Source organism: Ips typographus, linkage group LG2 (assembly GCF_016097725.1).
Source record: "Ips typographus isolate SLU linkage group LG2, UJ_Ityp_2.0, whole genome shotgun sequence".
Classification (NCBI taxonomy): Eukaryota; Metazoa; Arthropoda; class Insecta; order Coleoptera; family Curculionidae; genus Ips; species Ips typographus.
In genome coordinates, this window is record NC_138423.1 from 2248504 (window position 1) to 2273282 (window position 24779).

The 24779-nt window shown below is 35.7% G+C and overlaps 1 protein-coding gene and 1 long non-coding RNA gene across 5 annotated transcripts in view; one reads left to right on the plus strand and one right to left on the minus strand.

Annotated features, from left to right (window-relative positions):
• The first annotated feature begins 1559 nt into the window (after positions 1 to 1559).
• On the plus strand, positions 1560 to 2615 carry LOC145725304 (uncharacterized). Its single transcript, XR_014177222.1, has 2 exons — positions 1560 to 1950; positions 2014 to 2615. It is a non-coding gene; the product is annotated as an uncharacterized LOC145725304 (long non-coding RNA).
• Positions 2414 to 24779, minus strand: part of Snap25 (Synaptosomal-associated protein 25kDa) — a 28345-nt gene continuing 5979 nt past the window's right edge. The window contains exons 4-8 of one of the 4 annotated variants that reach the window (XM_081974005.1): positions 18770 to 18818; positions 17004 to 17121; positions 13999 to 14176; positions 13851 to 13946; positions 2414 to 8942 (exon numbers count right to left, since the gene is read on the minus strand). In XM_081974005.1, coding sequence (XP_081830131.1) covers positions 8877 to 8942; positions 13851 to 13946; positions 13999 to 14176; positions 17004 to 17121; positions 18770 to 18818 — 507 coding nt within the window. In that variant the 3' untranslated portion in view covers positions 2414 to 8876. Of the gene's footprint in view, positions 9322 to 13850; positions 13947 to 13998; positions 14177 to 17003; positions 17122 to 18297; positions 18347 to 18769; positions 18819 to 24779 lie in introns of all 4 variants that reach the window. The other 3 variants (XM_081974007.1, XM_081974004.1, XM_081974006.1) reach the window with 3 other exon arrangements.

Consider the following 24779-nt stretch of genomic DNA (forward strand, 5'->3'; position numbering starts at 1 on the left):
TCTCATATTTCATTTTCAGGTTGCAATCCACTTATTTTAAACCCGCTGGAATACATTTTATACGCTTTTTCTATGACTTTATTATTAATATGTTTGAAGAAATTTTTATGAAAAATCTATAATGCAACCCAAAAATCTCAGTCTCTGGAAACAATGAAATGTTAATAGATGTTTCTTACAAAAGTAGATATATTTTACTATTATTGACATACTATCGTTGTACATATCATATAATGTATTTCGAACATCCATTTTAATGCTTTCAGATAAATCAGTGGTCTTGGCCCGTCAATAACATCTCGATTTACGTTTTCTAGGTGAGGAAAACATAAGATTACTTGCTTTCTTTTTCCGAATCGAATAAACAGTTTTGCGGGAAATTTTCAAAGCAGCTGCAACCTTCTAGTATCAAAAAAAATACATCAGTATAAGAATATGTAAGGTCTTAAAATTTCTTATTTTCTTCCTGAACAGATGATAAAGGTCTCTAAAGGTCCTCCATTGGTTTTTTCCAATTCAAAATATTTACAAAGATTAAGAATTAACTGCTGGGCTTGTCTGTGGAGAATTTTTCCAGGCATTTTCTAAAAAAATACTGTAATAGTAAGTAATTCCGAATTTACGAAAAACTAAATGGCTAAATAAAAATCATATTAGACACCCCCACTTTTTTTTCAAAACAGGTTAGTAATTGTGCCAATTTTGGTTAGATCGTGACAGCCGACATAAAAAAAATAAAAATATTAATAATAATATTATGAAAGTACTTACAGAATGTTAAAAGCGTAGAAACAATAGCTCTTAAAAGAACTGTGGTGGTGTGGTAAATAGAAAACTTTATAAATGATTAACAACACAAAGAAACGGAAAAGAATTAATAGTAAACAAATCAAATAAATTTCGATAGTTTTCAAACTGACAATGACTGAAATAGAAGCGCTAATCAGTAAATGTTTTTTTTTTTTGAAGACATTCACTTAGATATTTGCCCTTTCTGAAAGTGAACAATAGACAAGGATGAAGGGAAATTATCAAGGGAAACCCCTGTAGAATGTGACAGGAACCCGCCATTGTCAGCTTCTTCTGTCACATTCTATCAACACTTCTCTTGAGAATTCCCTTAACCCTATCAGTTTACTACTTTTGGTCCTTTGGTCACACCGTACAAGAACACCTTGCGTGTCCCCCTTTACGGTGTAGCTGAAGGGCTGAATTAGACTCGACCTCCCCGTAGTTTCATGAAGACGCCTGTGAATACGGCAGTATTGGCCCTTCTAATCTAGGGGGTTTAAATTAATTAACCCCACTGTATGCCTTATTTTAATCATTTTTGTAATAAATGAGGCTTGCCTGTGACCTGAGTAGTTTCTCTACCATCCCTCACTACGCATCCCTAAACGTAACAATATTTCGGCTGTAACATTTTCTTTTAGAAACTCACTCAAACACTAACAATTCACTGCTAGAGCATTCTGCATTCAGGATTGGATCTTTCATCAGTTTTCATCTCAATAGTCGCACCACAGGATAAGTTCTAAATGGTTTATTCTTAAAATGGACCTAGTTAGAACATAATTCAACAACTTTCAACTAGAAAAATGGTTTACTGAAAACCAGTTGTATCTTATAAAAAACTCACCCTGCTTGCCCCTTATTTGATTAAAAAACAATCCCTAGTTGCAGAACACAGTGGAAGGACAACGGTTTTCCTTTATTTTGAATATTTGAAGAACAAAACTTTCAAAGCCAATGTCAATTGCTAAAGTTACTGACATTTTTGGCAACTAGCCAATGAGTAAATTTGACAATGCAGAGTTTGAGCAGGCCGTCAAGTTTTTTACGTTACAAGGCCATCCATAGAAGTTTTACCCCCCTGGATAGTCAGTCAATATTAACAGAAGAAGATATAACTAAATTTCTATTGGAGGCGGACGGAAGAATACTTTATTCGTGAGAGTGCTTATGAATTTTCTTTCAAGTTGTATTAATGCTTTGGATATTTGGTGCGTCTAGGCGAGACGAGCTGGTTTCATTGTCAATGGACGATTTTGAAGAAACTTCTAAAAACGTGACATTCGTTATTCCAAAAGAAGGCATTTTTTTCAAAATTCGTCCACCTAATTTGGAAACTCGGCGATTTTTTATTACTTACAGGAGAGGCAAATGTGTTAAACAAGTTGTTGGTAACCATACGATTGGCAAGGTCCCGAAGAAAGTCTCAACGTTTCTGAAGTCTTTACACTGGACATACGTTCCGCTGAACATCAGCTACAATGCTTGCTGAAAATGGTGATGCCCTGTAAACTGTGAAAGAGCTTGGAGGTTGGAAGTCGTCATCGGTAGCGGAAACATACCGTGAACCATGAACGTTTAAGGAAAACAATTTTAAGACAGGCAAAAACACACGGAAATGTTCAATTAACACTTTTTTTTAATATATTGGAATAACTACACTATACAATATATTAGAATATTACGTTGTATAAATAATTCACGTGAATGCCCCGGTAAGGCCCACGGTAACTATTTAAAAAGCACTCTAAACTATTTTTTTAAGAAAATTTAAAATACACGATCAATGTAATATTTTAAATACAACAGCCTCCAATCCTTAATGTTTAAATATCACTCATTCCCTTAAAGCTAATCCTTAATTAGGTTTAACGTAAAGTGCTCACATACTTACGACGACGTTCCTGCACCTAAATCATAAATCCGCAAACGGAAACATTAGTTCGTTGTTTGTTTTGTAGTGACGTAAGTATAACTAAACTAGCTCAATTGACGTCTAGTATGTGTAGCTTTACAGGAATACCATTTTTAAGTAACTGGGCACTTTTGATACTAGTTTTTATACCTGGAAATTGCTACGATGTATTTCGCATTTATTAAAACTAGCCGTTAAACTGGGTTATGCTGTAGAAAATAACTTTTGCTTACCTCTGTATGGGGTAACACCCATACAGATGACACGTTTTTTAAATTAACACTAACTTAGAATAAAAAAGCGCAAACCTTTTTTATGGCGCCCAAATGGAAGAATTTGTGTAAAATTTGGAAAGTATAAGACTAAGAAGAAAAGTAAAATAGAAAGCGTAATAAATCTAAAAAAACGGAGCTGAAACACTCTGTAAATATGACACGTATTTACACTTCTCAGGATACGGTTCCTTTATGTACATCGATTTCGTAACGATCTTAACCTTACACAATTTAACATAAATAATTAGATTACTCTAATATGATTTAAAGCTTTAAAATGCAATCAATAACAATGGCTTCCAATAGAGAAGATTTTTTTCGTTTTAATGCACAAATTTACTGTCGCAGATGAGGAAAAAATTCAGAGTCAAAACTGTTGCACCTAAATATTGGTCAAAAGAGTACCACAAAAAGTAGACGACAAAGAGCTCCAAAAAATAGTCGTTTGAGTAAAAAGATGCTTTAAACCATTAAAATTTTCCTCAAATCCAACAGTATTCCTGCACTGTAAACCGAAAAAACCTTACAGTACAAATTTCAAAATGCCCTGACCACTTAGAGGGTTAAATCCATTATCAACACCCGCTAACGATGGGACATAACATAGGCTCACAAATTGAAACAGTGAATAAGTAACTAAAAAATGCATACAAGGTTAATTTGTGCAGATAATCAGCTAATAGTACAAAATACGGATTTATGGCACTAGTCAACAATGAAACTTGATGTATTTTTGCCATTACACTGTATAGTACGTTTATTTTACACGCTGCCCGTTCTGAGGCTCCACTAGGTTTGTTTTTTCCCATATTTGAAAGGTTTACTTTGAATAACAGACGGGAACGTGAATCATGGCATACTGGGAATGAGAAGTACAAAACAGGGCAAACTCCTTATTACCATGGAAAAAAATGAAGAAGTAAGAAGAAACGTACAAGAACTCCTTCGAAATAATAAAGTAATGGACAAGAAGATCACAAGTCTGGAAGACAGAGACATGGAAACCATTTTCATCAGGGGACTAGACGCGGTAGCAGACAAGGACGACGTGACTAAAGCCATAGAGTACTACATTAAAGACATAAGGCATAAGTACTTCAAAATGAGCGAATTAAGACCTATGTCAAACAACAGACAGACTGACACTGTCACCCTAACCAAGAAGGACGCAGCACTGTTGCTAGAGAATAGATACTTGACGGTGGGCTTTGTACGATGCTACATGGAACCCAGAGTTGTCGTCCGCAGATGCAGACGCTGCTGGGGATACGGACACAATGATGGAAACTGACAGATCCAAACAATGTTTCAAATGCGGGGAAACAGGGCACAACAGAAAAGAATGCCAGAACAATGACAAATGCCCTCTCTGTAACACAGAGGGACATGCAGCGGGCTCAGGTAGCTGCCCAATTTTTAGGAGCAACCTGGCACGAATCCGAAGGGAAATAAGGACACAACCAAGAGCAGTATTGACAAACGAACCAAAGTCCTACAATGCTCAACAACACTAACATGACGAAATACAAAAACAAACTACCGACAACAAACACCACAAAACAACTAATTTAATGAATGAATTTTTGAATAATGAAATAGAGAACTTATTGAGCCGACTCATATTGGTCTGTTATCGGTGGATAATAGTTTTACTAACAATTCTGTATATTACTCTTTTTCCTGGTTTAATGTAAATTTTCGTCATTCTTCTATTCACGCCACTAATGATTTTGACAGGAACCGACCGCCCTGACCGAAGATTATACAGGTATGCAAAGGAAATATTGGGACTAAAGCTAGCTTCATAGTTCTAATTTCGCAAGAAGTAAGCGGCATGCAGCAAGCAGTAGGAGTAAAACGTAGCCATGTCAATTCATAGTTCGACTTAAGTAAGAAGGATATAACTTTAATAACCGCAAAGTCTTATAAACCGTCAAAATTTTATTTATCTTGTCGGTTGCCATTTTTAGGGGAAAGCAAAAGACATACTTTTCAAATGATATTCCTAAAATCCATGAAGACTATGCCGGAAGCAGTAAGGAGCAAGGTAAGAAATGAAAATTATTCATTTCTTGCTGCTTACTGCTTGCGGTTTATGCGGCTTGCGCTTATTTGTCCAACTATGAATTAGAGCGTTGTGACAAGTATATTGTTCATTTTACTGCAGCTTACTGATTACTTCTTGCGAAACTAGAACTATGAATCCAGCTTAACTGTTAAGTGACAACGCAGTAATTTCTGGTTTGGGTTAAATCGATCCCTCTCTTCTCAGGTACAGTTTCGAAATAATTTCAAACATTATTTTTGATCTTGACAGACAATTTGAAATGGAGTGATTGCACTGCCGAGCTTCGTGGCTCTCGAGAAATATTCACCAGAAAATGTTTGTCCTGTAAACGCATTCTTATGTTTTCTTAACCTGCTTTATTCATTTCACTTTTGAATCTTTAGTATTCACTTATTCACTTTTTTTTTAAAACAAATTTTTAGTACGTCCTCTTAAGGATTGCGATTTTCCGAAACTGAAAATATTTTCTACCGATTCTTTGGAATTAAATTTTATTTTTTTCCGGAGCTCTCCGATCAATCGTTTATTCAAAAAAGCTGAAAACCACTTTTATTTGTACACCTTGTACATGGAATTGGTATGGCGTTGCGGACATTAATTAAAAATTAGTCAAATCAGTTGGTAACTCGTTTGGTGGAGCATTGCGTCGGAAACGCAAAGATCGCTGGTTCAAATCCGGCTAAAGGCGGGATAGGTTTTTAATTAATGTTCGCAACTCCATAAAATTTCCATGTAATTTTCTTTATTTTGGAAATACTCCCTTCAATTAAATGAAAAAAACTATTGAAAAGCTATATTGTTTAAAATACATGCCAGAATGATGTACTATAAACGATTAGAGATTGCCTTGAAAGGAAGAACCAAGCATAGCATAGAAAATGTATAGCTTCCTGAAATAATCTACTACCTCAGAGAATGGGGAGTTAGTTTCAATAATTAACCAGGGCACCACGCTGCCTTTAAAGTTAACAGTAATTTTGAGAATTAACTGGTCTACACAATACTAACATCAGCTATATGTAAGACAAGCTGGAACTAACTGCCCAAAAAGAAAAAAATTTGAACGTTTACCTGTACAAAATCTAACTGATCCAAAGTTAACCGATATAATAGTAAGTTTAGTAAAATTTTAAGAATCTCGCGTGAATAACGATAACAAAATAATGTAGACTAAATAATAGATACTAGACACTTTAAGTGGCAGCAAAATCTTATACAAAATACGTTATTTTGCCCCCTGCACTTGCAAAAATAACACGATAACAGCTTTAACGTATTGCGGTGTAACGTAACTTTACGGGCTATAATGTGTACGTAATACGCAACCCACAAACAGGTTTCTGTCAATGTGAGTACCATTTCTGTAAACTGGTTGAAAATGGATATTTTGGGCTTGACATAGCGTTATTAGTATATTTGGATGACGATGAGCTATCAGAAGTGTTTAAGCCCATGATATTTAATTAAATTATCACCGCTAAACGCAAAAAAAACGTCCAACAACTGTTTATCACCGCATTTACATAAGATGACGGTACCGTTTTTTAGGAAACCTTAGCTTAACAAAATATGGAACAATCAGATTTCAACTTGCGCTTTAGATTTACATTTGGCAAGGGAAGTGTATGGGACAAACCCATGTAAAGACCCACAGAGATAGGAGACCTATAGAGCTCTTTTCTTATTACTATATTATTTTCATTATGCAAGTACATAAGCAGCAGAATGGCAATTTCAAACATGACATCCATTATGTAGCATACGTGTTATAAGTATACAACATACACTGAAAACAAGAACGACTACAGAAAACAAAATAAAAAGAAAATTGAAGGAAAAACACGAAGTTGATAGATGTCCTGACTTATAGTGCCGTTTGATACCTGAAATAGCGTATACCGTGTAAGGTAAAACTTAAAAGTCAATTTTAACATAAACGCAAAATCCTTAAATACGTTCGTCATCTTGAGTATTACGGAATTACATCTTCCTGCCACTTAAAGTGTTTACTTTAAGTTCCTGCACACGTTAACGTAAAAGTCTACGCAAACCGAACCCAATTTAACGACGTTAACGTGAAAAACAGATTTTTGATTTAAAAACCGGTTGTACCCAATAATTGGAATCCGTCAACTAATTTAGGTCAAAAAGTAAAGTGAAATTTTAAACATTTATTTCCGTATATTGCAGTCGGATAACAGAATTCTAATCTAATAATGGATCCTAACGATGATATTAAAAGCAGAAATCAAACATAACATTGACATGTTATTCATGATCACATAATACATAAAAGCTCTGTGCTCTGCTAAAAGTAGAAACGTAACCCCACTAATAACGGCAGACGACAATTAAGGTTAAGGTTGAGGGTGTACGGTACAGTAAGATAATACGCGTATTTTTAAAGTCAACAGTTTAGGTATTGTTGCCATCACAAGCACCACAATTTTATAAAAAGTGTTCTTAAAGTGCTGATGAATTAATGGTGGATCCAACTGTCACTGTCTTTTAAGTCAACATAAATCTGTGATGAAAACCACATAGCCTCAACTTTCCACCAAGCCTCAGAGCTGATGGATTTGTTGATTTCATGTTGGAAGTCAATTTTGACCAATGACAATGTAAGCTTTTTTGAGGTTATGTATTAGCCTTTCCGGCATTTGTTATTGTTTGTTGTGTTTGTTGATTAAGAAAAATAGAAAAGGCGTAAAATACTCAGCAAAGGTTCTTTAAATGTCAGTTCTGTCAGTAGTGTCATCGATCACAAAATCCCGTTTTTTAAGTCAACAAGAAAAATGTTGCCAACCAGCTTAACAGTTCCAACACAATCTCAACACTACTTCAACAAAACCATTCTCTGACGTCATTCATCACAACTTAATGTTGACTTTAAAAATACGCGTTATATTGAAAGTTTGCGTTTTTACGAAAACTTAAAGTGTCTAGTCTCGCGTGAATAGCGAGAACGAAATAACGTAGCCGGTTTCCTAACATTCGTAAATAAGTTTGTAGTTGAGTAGAGATTTGAATGTGACAGATTAGATACAAATTATCACATCACAACTTATCTAAGCCGTCCTTAAACAAAACTGAGCGAGTCTCAAATTTAAATCTCTTTACGATATCAGAGCAGAACTGGCTTAGAGAATGGAATAACACATCACAAACTTCGGGTCTAAATTATCAAAATGAGCAACAAATGTCATCCCAGGAAAATAACTCAAAATGTCCTATTGTGGCAAATCGACTTAAGATGTCACTTTTTCAGGCAAATTTACTTTCCAAATTAAGCCTCCTGTCTAACTTTGTTTTTCTAAATTTTGATATTTTTGTTTACAAATTCCAACATTTTTCTAATAGTAGTGTGTTTGTTTTGACTAGTGCCATAAATCACGGTATAAATAAGAAATAAACATCATAGACAATGCAAGTATACAAAAGTGAAGCTTAAAAAAGACAAGTATACTGTCATCTTCCGTACTTCGGTTTAACTATCGTATTGCTTTAATTCTCACAGTATTAACAATCACCTGGTTGTTAATTATTAAGACCTATTGGACCACTAATAAATTTGCAAAAAAACTGAACCGAAACCCGTTTTCCCAATAGTTTTAAAAACGCAAGTGATATGTCGTATATATTTATACACTTTGGAACATTTTGTCAGCTTGGAGTATCCTCGCACTACTACTTAATTTGAATGTTAAGTTTCGAAACTAGTACATAGGATTAATAATACTGACAACTAGTAGAACCTAAGCTAAGCATATTATAACATCAAGAAGTGATAGAAGGGTATAAAAGGTGACTGGTAAATCCATTCCTTTTAGGACTTGAGAAGTTTGTTGGCACGCTGGTTTGCCACCGCGATTCGTGTTTCGTTGCTTTCACCCTATCCAACAAATATTTATAACCAGTGTGCATATATAACCAGTGTGCCCCAAAGTTACTTTCAATCTAAATTATTAAAAGGAGATTTCGTCTACCTAGTTCCCACAGCTGCAACACCACCACACGTAATCCCACACAGGCCGTTTCCGTCGCGACACAAAATTAAAAAGCAACCGATTTGATTTAATTATTATTGTCAAAATGTTAAAAAAGCTTATTGAATGAAGCGCGAAGTACGGAGATTATTTTACCTCTAGTGGGAACGAGTTAGAAGCGCGAATAGCAATATAAATCAATAGTGTTAGTGTGTTAAGTGTCTACTTGAGAAGGTCATGAGCACGCTGATTGGCCACCTCTATCCTTGCAGCGTTGGAATCACCCTTTTGACGCACAAACGACCATGTAAAGTGGACGCGCGTCAGTGTTCGATTTTTGTAGATTATAGTTGATGTAGTGTCATGGAGTGAACGAGGTAGCAATGTAAATAAACAATCCAATATTAATTGAAAAAGTCAAGCGAAAGTTGAAAGAACACTACTATTATGATTGACCCAAATTAAAGCATACTAGTCACGTCATTCAACTTAATACAGTGTCTGCGACACACTAAGCTTGACTAAGATATATTAAGGTTTTATTAAACGGGAAAAAGTTGCACATTTCTAACAATAACCATACTTAACCAGTCTCAAACTTGTTTCATGTTACATAAACTCATAAACATAAGACATCCGTTTTGGATGGATATTGTAAAAACTGAAGGTAAAAGCGTGTTTGAGAGGAACGTGATACTATAAGTATAGTATAGTCATAAATCGTCTTGATTCAGCCTTTACAGACACACTGTATCCGTGTCATTGCTACATTTATTAGTGATGCTCATATTAATCATAACACTTTTTAATCTGTCAAAAATTACAATAATGAGCCTTTCTCATGCGATGGGGATTTTAATTTTTAAGTCCTAAAGCCTAAAATATATTGTTCATCCAAAAATCTAATTATTAATAAGGTTTAACTTGGAATTAGCACAAAAACTGAGTTGCAACCTGTAAAAAGTGATACTTCCTATTGGTTTATTGCTATCGACGTCACAAGCAATAGGCCAATAAAAAAGCGAACTAACTATCAACCGTGCAAAATATATCTGAACTGCTTTCAAAATTTAACAAATGAGACAACGGATGACAGGGTAGGCACAGATAACTTATATTATACTCTCTGTTGAGCGACTTTTGACTTGTTGCGTCACAATCACCAGCAAAAAACGTATGTCGGTAATTAAAGTGATATTGATTGATTGTCAAAATGATTATAGTTTTAGGTTATAACCTAAGGCAGGGGTTAAAATAAATTATACAGGGTGGTCCAGTTTTAAATGTCAATAATTCACCATTCGATAGCCCATCAAAAAATAAGTTAACATACATCATGTCATTTTCATGAAAAATGCTTCCCAAGGAAAATACAGTCCATAAAAGTTCAGTTTAAAAAATCGGTTTCTTGTCATAACTGTCAGACCGCTGGAGCAATTTTAATCAAATTTAGAACAAATACATATGAAATTAATACTCATTATGTGATGTTAATGACGTTTGTCGAAACTGTCCAGTGGGGTAAATACAGAAAGATGGTTTTAATTTTTTTTGCCTTATTCTCTACGTCACTGGATATTTTTCAAAAATTTAAGTTTTTTTACTTTTACTTTACTTGTTCAATTTAACAAAATAAGTATGTCTTATAAAATTCTGATTTGAAACTTTGTTTACGAGATAATTGAGTTATTACGTTCAAAGACCCAAAACCAACCCAACCCAACTTAAAAATTATCTTGAAAACGGTGAAAATCTAGCCAGTTTTCATAGTTTCCAGACAAATTGAAAGACTAGTTTTGAAAATTGACTTATTAACCAGTAAATTTACTTTAACACGGTGAAAATTGACTTTAGAGGCTTAAAAATTGTTTTTGTAACCAGTTTTCACAGTTTTCAGACAAATTGAAAGACTTTTGCCTTGACAATTGACTTCAAAACTGTTAAAATTGACTTGAGAGGCTTTAAAAAACTGTCTTTGTAGTCAGTCGTTATAGTTTTCAAATAAGTTGAAAAACTTTAGTAGTAAAAATTGAATTGAACACACACACACTTCACACATTTCAACCTTGAAAATTGACTTGCACACCAAAAACTGACTCTGTACCAATGTAAAGTGACATCAAAAGCTTAAAATTTGCATTTGAAGTAAGTTTTCATAATTTGAAAATACATTTCAATATTTTAGTCTTGAAAATAGTCTTAAATACACGATATTGACATTGGATTCATGAAAATTGACTTGAAGACTAACTTTTCAAGTTTTTTTACTTTGCTTTTCATTTTCTTAGAACTCTGGGCTATTTTTAGGGCTTTAAAACTACTTTCAGCTTTAGAAAATCGTTTTAGGGTTATCTTCACCAAGTTTTTGACATAGCAGACTTAAAAAACTATTTTTACATTTTCGATAGGCGTCGAGAGGTACGGAAGAGCACTTCGACCGTTATGTCATCGCCTTTGATAATGTCCGCCGCAGATGTGGACGAAACGTCAGGAAGAAATTCCATTGGACCACGGCTTATAAGCCCGGATAACTTTTGTATTTCAGTTTTAACAGGCCGTGAAAGCCTTCATAGTCTGATTTTACGCTTTGTTAGTATTTTAAATTGACTTCTAGACGCTTCGCTGTAATACTGAAAAATCGAATTTTAAAATATTCTCTCATAGTAAAAGATAAGTTTCAGACTCTTCATTGATAAAATTAAACAATTTTGACATTAAATGCTACGATGATTACAAATAATTAAATATATACGATAACTAAAAACAATTTTTTAAAATGAACTTTGGAGGTCTTTGTCTTCCTTAGGAAGCGTTCTTCAGGAAAATGACATAATGCATGTCAACTTATTTTTTGATAGGCTATCGATTGGTGAATTATTGACATTTAAAACTGGACCACCCTGGATATTAAGCTAGTGTAGTACTTCTACAGCATTAGCTTAAAATTGGAATTTTGATTGGTGTAAAATTCAAAAAAAAAAAGACAGTTTTCATTATCTTTGACGTGAGTATTAATGCTTGCATTGGTTCTCTTTTCGTACCGTTGATTTCCTATGAAATTATCATACCTGTACAGGGTGTTCCTGAAATGACTGTACAACGCTTAATCACAAATTTCTTGGTCAAAAATAAGGCGAGCTAAGCAGACGTACCTAGTTAGAGAATAAACCAGTAAAGTGTAAAAAGAATTTTGTCATTGTCTCTTTATCTTTGAAGAAACTGCATATTAAAAGTAAGTTACATTGAAGTTCATTTTATAGTAAATTTCAGATTGTATAGTACAACCTGGAAGGCCAACATTATCCATACTCTTTGATCGACCTGTTGTTGAACAAAATGGGTTATTTATTTCTAGAACGTAGAGGAAAACCGCAGATACAACAATAATAGTTGGCATAAGAGGATAAATAGAAAAAAGTCCTATTCAAGACTCATCAAAACTAAAGTCTAGCTGTATTGTAAGATACAAGCAATCCCTCTTTCTGTACTTTCGGCAAACAGCTTAAGACAATTGCAGTTAATGCCAAAAGAGAGAGAAAGTATTGGCCGCAATCGTTTTCACGCTCCATATGAGGCGAGCAGAGCGAATGTAACGTCACAGTGACTGTGACTGTTATCTGACAGTTGGGTTGCTCTATATTCGCTCTGTTTGGTCCATGGAGCATGAAAACGAATCCGATCATAGTGACAAAACAAGCCAGGAAAATCAGATTACAGGTCTATCAGCTAATCTGAGACACCACACTAAAGAACTTACAAAAAAGTTTGGAAAAGCGATGGCACGGTGTTATTTAACATCCGTAAGTGGTATTTTATTATGTTACCAAATGTGCAACTTTTATTCCCAATTAATTAAAAAGACACCTCATAAAATTTAAAAGAATAAGTAATCACTAGAAATGTGAGATTACAGTTCGTTGGTATCATTGTTAAATCAAGTGACTGATGCAGCTTCGATTTGAATCAATCAGTAATACAAAATGCACTTCTTTTACAATGAAAATTTATAGTTCTTAGTGCAAACGCTTACCATTCATTTCATTAATTACCAAAAATCTCGTCAAAACACCCGATCAATATGTCTTGGAATAAGGAAACAATATGTGTGAAAGACTTGCTGGAAAATACTTCATTATCTGGTCCCAATCGTAAAATTTGACCTGATAAGCGCCCAAGAGAATTAATTTTTGACCTAGTTTACCTAATTTCAATGCCAGATATGGCCACATTAACAAGTAATGCTTAATTTAAGGCATACCCTAACCTGTTTACAAAACATTCACTGGCCAATTTACTAGCTTTCGTAGGAACTTAAATTAAAAAAATTAAATAAAATAACGGATAAATTTTAGCAACATGTCACGTAATACTGGTAATTTTATGTCGTATTGTTGGCTATTAAAAGAATTTGATAATAGAAATGAATTGAGAGCATTTGCATTAAGAAAAGCGCGTTAACATTTTCTCATAGAATGTGTAGAAAGCGACACAGGTCAAGAAGTGCAGAACATCATCACATTTATACAGGTGTGGTGGATTAAAATTTCAATAGAATGCTCTTCAGAAGTGTTTTAAAGTTTTTCAATATTAGATAATGTAATAGGAGTCTGAGCAAGTTAGTAGTTATTAGTGCATTCTAGAATAAAGTTAACCAACGGTTAGCACAGTATCCAGTCAATTCCTACTAAAAACAGTTAAACTGCAAAAGCTTCTACTTTGTTTAGTATTAATACACCACACCTTGAAAGACCAATTTGAGAATAGGTTAGAACAACACTTATAAGAGAAATTCGTGCAAAAACGACCGCGTTTACCTTGAGATTGATGCGTTCTAACTGCCGGTTCTGATTCTCCAACTCCGAGCCCATATCAATTGCCATATTTCGCAAATTACCAATCATAGTGTTGACCTGTTAGCAAAGTATTACGTACCAAACTAGCGGTTATACCATTCTTGCGTACCTGTCCAACGTTCTCTTCCATTTCGTCTTCTCTAGCGTCATTGGTAATACGACCAATGTAACCGCCTTGCGGTCCCATTCCATTACGATCGTCCATCATGCGTTGCGGTTGGTTGTTCACCACTTTACCGTCGTCGTTTCCTTTCCAAGTTCCCTCGTCTTCTTTGAACGACGATCCCCTAAGATAATTACACATGACACATCGAAAATCAATAATTTTTAAGGAATTTTGACTTGACAGAAGAAAAAGAAACAAACATCAAAATTTCACCAGTGTCTCTAAGTCTTGAAAGCATTACAAGAGGTTCTCAAACGGTTTGACAGGTCAGAAACACTCAAATGGCATGTGGATTCTGATCCTCTAAAATGTCACCAGAAGTTTGACGCCCTCTAGCGGCTAAACAGTTTAACCTACCAACCAGTGTTGTCATATCTTTAGAAAGTCCATTTCATTGGCTATCTATTGACGTACAAAAGTTATATAGTGTGGACCAGATAAGCGAGTTATTTACAATTGAATGAAACACTGCACTAAAAAAAAATTCGCCCTCTAGCGGCCTAACCAATAAATCAACCAACCAGGGCTGCCTTATCGTTAGAAAGCCCATTTCATTATCAATTGATGAATAAAAGCCTACACAAAGTGTACCAAATTGGCGAATTAATTACGATTGAGTAAATAATCGCATCAAAAATCCGTTAACTTTATTGGCTATCCATCCACATATAAAAGTCCATACATTATGTGTCAAATAAGACAGTTATTCACAATTGATTTAGGTCCGTCGACCTAATTTTTTTGATTTTCCGGTATACACAGTGCATATTGCATAAGAACATCAAGACAGAAACATCTTTAGTTGATCAATTGATGGATTAGGATAAAGCTTGGTTCACATGAATCCGGACCATTCGCGGAATGCGGACAGCGGAAAATCATTCAGCCAATCAGCGTTCTTCCGTAAGCGTTCTGTCCCGTCTATCCGGACCGGATTGCATATTTTGATATTTTCCGCGCGTAAACGTCGTAATCATGACATTCATGACAGGGACAGTAAGCAAAACAGAAACAGCAAAGCAAATATGTCCGTGGAGATGAACGAAAACGATTTTAACACTACGCTAATTGATTTTGTCCAAAGTTCCCTATTTTGTGGGATTCTAAGCACCCTCAACACAAGGATAATAATGCCTTGAAGAAGGCTTGGCTTCAGATTGCCAATCGAATGAAAACAATAGGTATTCGGTACAGTCAGAGAGAAAAACGCTGTCAAAGTTTGAACTGCCAGAAACACAGTTTGAAAAGACAGTCAGCAACAAAATCGTCTGTTAAACTCACTTGGAGTGAGAAAATGACAGTTTTAAGCACATTTTTGGAATCCTCATTAAATTTCTTATCCAATAACCTAAAAAAAATCACAAAATTCGGTACAGTCAGGGAGAAAAGTGCTGCCAAATTTTGAACTGGCAGAAACACAGTTTGAAAAGACAGTCAGCGACAAAATCGTCTGTTAAACTCACTTGCAGTGAGAAAATGACAGTTTTATCCACATTTTTGGAATCCTTATTAAGTTTCCTATCTACTAACCTAAAAAAACACTAAAAAATCGAGTATAGTCAGTTAGAAAAACAGTGTCAAAGTTTGAACTGCCAGAAACACAGTTTGAAAGGACAGTCAGAGACAAAATCGCCTGTAAAACCCACTTGTAATGAGAAAATGACAGTTTTAAGCACATTTTTGGAATCCTCGTTAAATTTCCTATTTAGGTACTTGGAAAACGTATAAAATGTGGTACAGTCTGGAAGAAAAGCAGTGTCAAATTTTGAACTAAAAGAAACACAGTTCGGAAGGACAGTCAGGGACAAAATCGCTGGTAAAACCCACTTCTAGTCAGAAAATGTTTGATTTAACTACATTTTTGGAATCCTCATTAAATTTCCTATTCAATAGCCAAAAAAAACAAAAAACATATCGGTACAGTCATGGTGAAAAATGATGTCAAAGTTTGAATTGTTATACACACAGTTTGAAAGGACAGTCAAGGACAAAATCGCCTGTAAAACCCATTTGTGGTGTGAAAATGACAGTTTTAGGCACATTTTTGGAATCCTCACTAAATTTCCTATCCACTAACCTAAAAAAACACTACCAAATTGAGTACAGTCAGAGAGAAAAACAGTGTCAAAGTTTGAACTAACAGAAACATAGTTTGAAAGGACAGTCAAGGACAAAATCGCCTGTAAAACCCATTTGTGGTGTGAAAATGACAGTTTTAAGCACATTTTTGGAATCCTCATTAAATTTCCTATCCAATAGTCTAAAAAAACACTTAAAAAATCGAGTATAGTCAGTTAGAAAAACAGTGTCAAAATTTGAACTGCTAAAAAACACAGTTTGAAAGGACAGTCAAGGACAAAATCGCCTGTAAAACCCACTGGTAGTGTGAAAATGACAGTTTTAAGCACATTTTTGGAATCCTCATTAAATTTCCTATCTACTAACCTAAAAAAACATTACCAAATTGAGTACAGTCAGAGAGAAAAACAGTGTCAAAGTTTGAACTAACAGAAACACAGTTTGAAAGGACAGTCAAGGACAAAATCGCCTGTAAAACCCATTTGTGGGGTGAAAATGACAGTTTTAAGCACATTTTTGGAATCCTCATTAAATTTCCTATCCAATAGTCTAAAAAAACACTAAAAAAATCGAGTATAGTCAGTTAGAAAAACAGTGTCAAAATTTGAACTGTTAGAAACACAGTTTGAAAGGACAGTCAAGGACAAAATTGCCTGTAAAACCTATTTGTGGTGTGAAAATTACAGTTTTAAGCACATTTTTGGAATCCTCATTAAATTTCCTATCTACTAACCTAAAAAAACACTACCAAATTGAGTACAGTCAGAGAGAAAAACAGGGTCAAAGTTTGAACTAACAGAAACACAGTTTGAAACCGAGCTTTAATCTGTAGTAAAGTAATCAAAGTAAGACAATATTTATGTACTTACTTTTGACATGGTAAAACGCACAATCCGCAACATTTTTCCATTCCAGTCAAGTTTTTCTCAGCCTCTCGCATGTCGGTGTTGATTTGGTCCATTCCATCTTCGATTCGGTCCAGTTGCTCTATATAACACATTATAAAAAAGAACAGGATCAAGAACAGGCCACAACACCAAGTACTTTTGTATCAGTACTTAAAATTACGTGAAGAAATGTGTCTGATTTTAGTACGACCACAACGAACATGCTCATGCTGTACAGCTCTCATACTACGACAGCTTTATACCGCGCAAAAATGCATGAGTTGATGTATTTGTTGATTTTGGAGAAACAACTGTATCATGCACGTTTGCAATGGTATAAACTATATTAAAAGCGAATAGTCGATAGAGGCATGCTTTGAAGTTCAAAGTATTACGTATAATCTGGCCTAATTGTAACCAAAACTGAATGTGTAAAATTAAGTTTCAAAAAATGTTATGTTCACTTACTTCAGTGTTTTGGCCTTGTATGAGTGGATTTTATAATATTGTTGTCTCTGTTATAGGTACGTAAGTATACAGAAATTTGATTGCCACTTACCAAAGCAAACAAAAACCATTTTTAAAGACACGAAAAGTTATGTATACTTAACTATTTAACCTAAAATATGTTCAATTGGAAGAAAGATTTTTTAAGTAGCAAAAATTGTTGCTGCTTCTCAAACTAAATGAATCAATAGTTAGTTAAGTAAGTTCTGTTGATAAGTATATTGGTAAGGCAAAGAGTCAATGATTATTCGAAGAAGTTTCTAGTCGTTTGTTTTTTATGTTAGTTTATCACTCGACAAATGGAGAACTAAGTATCTACAGCAACAGCTCAAGTTCATTTCTCCATTATCCACAATTAGAGCACATCGAAACATATAACGTCAAGTATCTTATTGCATATTTACAACAAGTCATATTAGAAAGTTAGACGAACTTACAGAACTCTGCTGATTCTGCCGATCTCTATAGCTTCAACAAAACATTGTAATTGAATGGTATAATCGAGAATCTCAATCGCGGAGCAAAATGTTACACCAGGTGGGTTATTGGAATATTTTTTGTTAATTACATAGTATTCAGTGTATGTAGGTTTTGTTAAAAACAAGAGTGAACTATGAGGGTTATTTCACAAATGTGAGATGAACTTAGTATTGTAAAAAGAACCTGCAAGCCTAACTCAAGCATGTTGTTAAACTATTTGTAGACTTCTCAAAAGTAGTTGCAAATCCTTTTTAAAATACTTGGTAAATGATATAATGATTATGCTTACCGCCCTGTTCATCCAGCATGACCAGGGTTTTCATTCCCACCTCGTGGCTCTACAAATATGAAGAAAGTCAGGTAGGTTTCTCCTATGAAATTACTCGCACAATTTGGCATCGGCTTAATTGGGTCAATTCTCTAACCAAGTGATAATTTAGTTTTAGGCCAAGCAAAGCCCAATACCATATTTTTTACAATTTACAGTCAAAGTGTTTACATTTTGAGTATAAATGTCCGTTCATTCGTGTATAGCTACTCGTATATAAGGGGGTGGTAAAGAATGACAGAATGTTATTAACCCTGTAATGGTTTCGGTTTCAAATTTTCACACAAATAATAGGGATACAGGAAGTAAATATGCAATAAAACAAAGACTAGACATTTCTCACTCAATAATAGGGTTAATAGACCTTCCCCACAAAGACACCAAATATCCACCAAATAAAATAGCGCACACCATTTGTTTCAGCATATCTTACCGCCTTGCACATGGAGCATTTCCACGGTCTTGGTTCCAGCATCGGTGCTCTACAACAGCATGGTGCGGGTAACATGACACGGAACATGACAAAACAAGAAAAAACAAGACAAGAACTACCACATATAAATGTTATAAATTTATCGATGACATAAAGCGAGGGATGGGTTCATATAAAATGATATAGGCACAGGTGGTAATACGCACAGTTTCATACATACACACTAGTCTAATAATTGAATATAAAACTACAAATATAATATACAAATTTAGAGAAAATTCCATGCCATTCGCTTTGAATTACTCCACTCACTGCTTTTAAACAATTCAATAAAAAGCAGCTAATATCAGTCTTGTTTTAAGAATATACAGAGTGTCGCAGTTTCAATTTGCATCTCAGGAGATTGGCTATGGTTTTATTTTTACCGACATGCATTTTTGTGACCTGTATAGTGAAGGTTTTTAATTAGATAATGATGAAAAAAGAAAATTCATTAATTTGGAGGTAAAACTTATATTGTCCCTTTTCAATAACATCTTTTGTGATGAGTATTTTTTCCTAATTTTTAATTAGATGTGTACTTGTTTCACGTCCACGTTTTCCAAAACAGAAGTAGTTTAAACTTTAATATTGCTTAAGAATCAAAGTTTAAAACCATATCGGTACTGTAAAGGTTCTTTTGTAGGCGAGATTGCTTCCATTGATTTCACTTAGCTGGCGGGTCAAGACCATTAGTTCCATGACACACAAATCTACGTGGTAAGAGGCGGGTGATAAAAACGACGTTGTGATAAAACTATGTTCAAGTTTTGTAGCGGTGCGGTCGAGTAAAATTGCCATTTGCACTATGTTCACTGAATCCTTGTCATTAATGAGTCAGGGTTGCAACGCCTTACATGTAAAGGCGGCAAAAAAGACTAAAATTTGCTGGCTGCTGGCAAATAACGCAAAGGACTATGAAAAAACGCAGCGTAGAAAGTACAATTATCCTCCGGATAAACTCCACGGTATCCATACACAAACTGCTAGCTAGAAATAGCATGTAGAGACTGGAGGGAAGGAAAAGTTCTTTACTCCACCAACTTCCTGTCGTAATGGGATCGGTAAGAAATTAAAAGCAGTGGCGAGCTCTTTAACGGAAACAAATAGTACTGGCACTAACATAATAACCTTATATTAATGGTGTTCTGGTGACAAAAGAAGCAACCGCCTGAGAGTGTAACAACAGAGATTGAAATGACCAACCAAACAACATCAGCTAAGATTTATAAGGACAAATCTGGCTCTCCTGAAAAGTTTTTCGACAATGTCACTATTCTGAAGAACCAGTGATATGCATCAAGAGAATCGGATATGTCCCAAACAAAACAGAAAAACGCTTATTGTTTACCTGCTCATCACCTGTCCTGTCCATTACCTGCATATCACAATGTATTGATTTCAGAATTATTCACGCAAAAACAACGGTAGGAATAAAGAACCGTTGCCATCACAGGCTTTCATCAAAGTTGAGGAATCGCTTCATAGGTGACTTGTGATTTCGTTTTCATGATAGCAATTATTACAAAGGACGTCACCGTGGATTCCTTCTTTGAATCCACTGCCTTACCCATATCATTTTATCGTTTTCTATGATTCAAATTCAAATTCAAATTCAAATAATCTATTCATGTTTAAAAATCACAGTTACAGTGATGTACATACGTCAAATGGATACAAACTTGGTCTACTATACAAACACAACTTACGATCAAAAGAAAATTCAAAATTAAAATTAAATATTAAGTCAACAGCGAGGTTAAAATCCACAAAACAACAAAACACCAAAACACCCCCACAAGACTAGGCACCTTGTTTGAAGTGGTCAAAATACTCTTGATTAGAATAAAATACATTTACAGTTAATAGTCTTTTAACATTTTCTTTAAATTTATTAATAGGTAGTTCCCTAATTAGGATGGGCAATGCATTAAAATATCTCACTGCCCAGTAGCCAGGGCCATCCTGACACCTTCCCAGACGGCAATACGCCGGTATTAAATCTCGTTTATGTCTAGTTGGATAAGCATGTACGTCCTCATGAGCAGGAAACAAACAAAAGTTATTCTTGACATACAGCAGATTCTCCAATATATATATTGATGGCCAGGTCATTATGCCGAGTTGCGAAAACTGTACTCTACAATCATCTCTATATCCCAATCCACTCAACAATCTGATAGCTCTCCGCTGCAGCCCAAACAGGCGCTTAGAGCCCGATGCATGACCCCAAACGAGTGCAGCATACGAGAGACGAGCATGAAATGTTGCAAAATAAGCTGATCTAAGTACAGGCCGGGAGACACTGTCCGCCAGGCGACGTAGCAGATATAAGTTTTTATTTAGTTTAGAGGCTACTTCCCCTATGTGAGCGTCCCACCGTGCTCCGGGATCAACAAGGACCCCAAGGAATTTTATATGTGGAACATCATTTACAGTCCCAATCTCTCTCAACGAGAACACCATCCTCTCTGTCTTTTGTCCATTCAGTAGTAGTCTGTTAGAGCTAAACCACAATTCGGCCAATTCCCTAGCCCTTAAAGAAGCCAATAAAGAAGCTTCAAGAGTGTCCGCCGTGACTGAAATGGCGGTGTCATCGGCAAAGAGGGTATACCCAGCGTTTTTGTCCACTAGGGGAAGATCATTTATATATATAAGGAAAAGTACTGGACCCAGTATGGAGCCCTGGGGCACTCCAGTTGTTATCCTCTGTTCAGTCGACGTGACCCCACCATATCGCACAGACTGGCACCTCCCCGCAAGATACGTTTCCAGAAGCCCAATACTGCCATCAACAAAGCCATATGCTCGCAGCTTGCGTAACAAGATACTATGGTCCACACAATCGAAGGCCTTACTAAGATCGCAAAAAAGGACTGTATTATAACATCGACTCTCATAAGCAGTGACAATGTCAGAGACAAGATTAACTATACCCAGAGCTGTACTTTTGTTTTTTCTAAATCCAAATTGATTTTTATTAAAAATGTCGTTATCTTCATAAAAGTTTATTATTTGCCGAGACATGCACTTCTCCACTATCTTGGACAGGATAGGAAGCAGCGATATTGGCCTGTAGTTCTCTAGTTTTTCAGTGTCACCCTTCTTAAACATAGGAATTACAAGTGCCTTTTTCATACAGTCTGGGAAGACACCAGCCAAAAAACATGAGTTTATTAGTTTTGTTAGAGGTACCAGTATCAGATTTTTTATTGACTTTATAATTTTTACGTTCAGACCGTATATGTCGCGGCTTTTTTTGTTTTTAAGTTGATCTATAACATTTCGAACCTCATTGAAACCCACCTCGCGGAAAGAGAAGCCGTCATCCGGACAATTTTTTTCAAGGCTCTCTAGAGGATCAATATCAACATCAACATCCGACCTCGGCATATTCTGCACAAGACTGCCGGCAATATTTAGAAAATATTCATTAAATTCTTGGGAAGTAATATTATCCGATCCAACAGGTACCCTGGTATTTCCCATGGTCCTATTAATAATTTGCCACATTGTTTTTGAAGGATTATTTGATGAGTTTATTAGATTATTGTTTGCAGCGATCTTAGCCATGCGAATGTGTTTTGCATAGTCTCTCTTGTACCCAAGATAGTATTGTCTGTTTCTATATGTCTTGTACTGTCTACTGATTTCACCCAATAGCCTCAGATGCTCCCTCATTTCTCTCAACTCCGGGCCGAACCAGCCAATATTATTCTCGGAGCGCATTGTATACTTTTTTTCAGGAAAGCTATTAATATACGCCTCATCCAAGGTGGCAACAAATTTCTCCCATTTATCATTCGTTCCAAGATTATTGGATTCGATAAAATCCCATGACATCGCGGAAAGGCTATTGTAAAACATGAACAAGCCTCTTTGAGTAATTGGTCTAAACTTCTGACTTACCCGGTTTAAGCCTTTATCAGGCAAAGGAAGAGACATACTAACAATCTGCCCAAGGTGATCAGACATTTCAAGATCCTCCAGCTCGACCCTTCCCACATCAATGCCCGCACTAACGAAGACATTGTCCAGACACGCATTCTGTCGAGTCGCGACACTCACACACTGGAGCAGCCCAAATTCGGCCATTGCATCACAGAGTTGTAATGCAGTTGGCTCGTCTGTGCCAAAATGAACATTAAAATCACCAGCCAGAACGATCCTCCGGCCAGCTCCAAGACCATCAAGAAGGAGGTTCAAATTGGTTAAAAAGGTGTCAAAATGGCCCGATGGAGACCTGTACACTGCTAAAACGAACACATCAAGACTCTGTACAAAACTACATGAATATTCAATACATTTTTCAACATTATAGTTTACATTTAGATGTTTTACACTTGTTTGCAATTGCTCTCGTATAAATATAACAGTACCTCCCCCAACAGATTCCTTTCGTGCAGAGAATCCAACAGTTTTATAGCCATCAATAGAACAGGCAGCAATCTCATCCTCGGTCATCCAGTGTTCTGTTATACACATAGCATCCACATCCTTGTCAGCAATGAATGCCTCCAATTGGAGCATCTTGTTTCTCAGGGACCTTGCGTTGATGTTTAGAATCTTCAGCTCTGGTGTTTTCCTTTTCAATGTTTTCCTTTTCAATGCTAAATTAACTTCTCTCACTTCTTTTGTATTGTGAGGTGTTGAAGATTCATAAAATGGTTTATCAGAACACCAGTCGGCCATAGTTTTGTGCTCATTATTTCAGTTTTGATTTCTTTAGGTACTCCCAACTTAAAGGAGCTGCGCACTGAATCCGTTTTAGTTTTCATCTTAAAACACTTACAGCCATTTTCTAAATTTTGTGACTGCATAAAGTGCAAAATATCTTCCTCGGAAGTATCGGGGGACAAACCAGACAGGAAGATCCACTCGAGGGGCGATGTTTTCTTCTCTGGAGCGGCAATGTTCAGAGTTGTTTTTACATTGTTTGTTCCTTTAGAGGGTGCTGGGCGATTTAAGGACCCTGATTTCCTGCCCTTGCCTCTTGTCACAACCTTCCAGTCATTTTCTATTGTTATTTCTTTTGTTATTTCTGGATGTGTAGTTTTTTTGTTTCCGATGTTTGTGACTATGATTTCATGACCCGCTTGTTTCTCGTTTTTGTCTTTGTTGTTAACAACTTCTGATGATGATGCTTTGTAGGGTGTTATCGACCGACTGAACCAAAAAGATGTTAAAAAATGCCACATTAATCTAATAAAGCAGCTTAACGTAAACAATAAACCAATGATAAGAACACAATGTGGTCTAACAAGAGAACTTAAAGTCTCATCCGGCATTAGAAAGGGAGATAAGTCTTATGCCTTTTCAACATCATTATGGACTAAATAATTGAAAGTGTTTACGAAGTCGATGCAGGATTCAGGATGAACAACCGCCGAGTGAGAATACTCTAATACGCAGACGATGTAGTCTTGACGGCAGAGAGCAAATATGACCTGCAGCGCCTTCTCCACAGATTCAACCTAACAGCACAGAGACTTAATATGCAATTTTCGATGGAAAAAACACATCCGGTGTAAGTTGGTGGTAGGTGAGCGAATTATACATCAGGTGAGTGATGAATTTCAACTATCTGGAAGTATAGGTGTCGAGCAGTAGAAATACAGTGAATGAGGTGGACAACCAAATCAGAAAAGCTGTAAGAGTATCAGGATGCTTAGGAGATATAATTTCAAAGAACAAATATATGACCACAGAAAGCAAGGCACGAGTTTATAAGACCTGCGTCAGGCCCATAATGACCTACGCCAGCGAGACAAGAGCAAAATGAGAACAGTGGAGATGGAAATCCTAAGAACAATAAAAGAGATTACATTGCATGACAGGATACGCAACAAGAAAACCAGAAGATAACTGGGAGTGCAGGACGTTGTCAGATGGGTGAGAGAGACGTCGGTGTTGAAGAGACCACATAGAACGAATGAGTCCAGACAAAATTGCAAAGTGGTTCAAAACACAA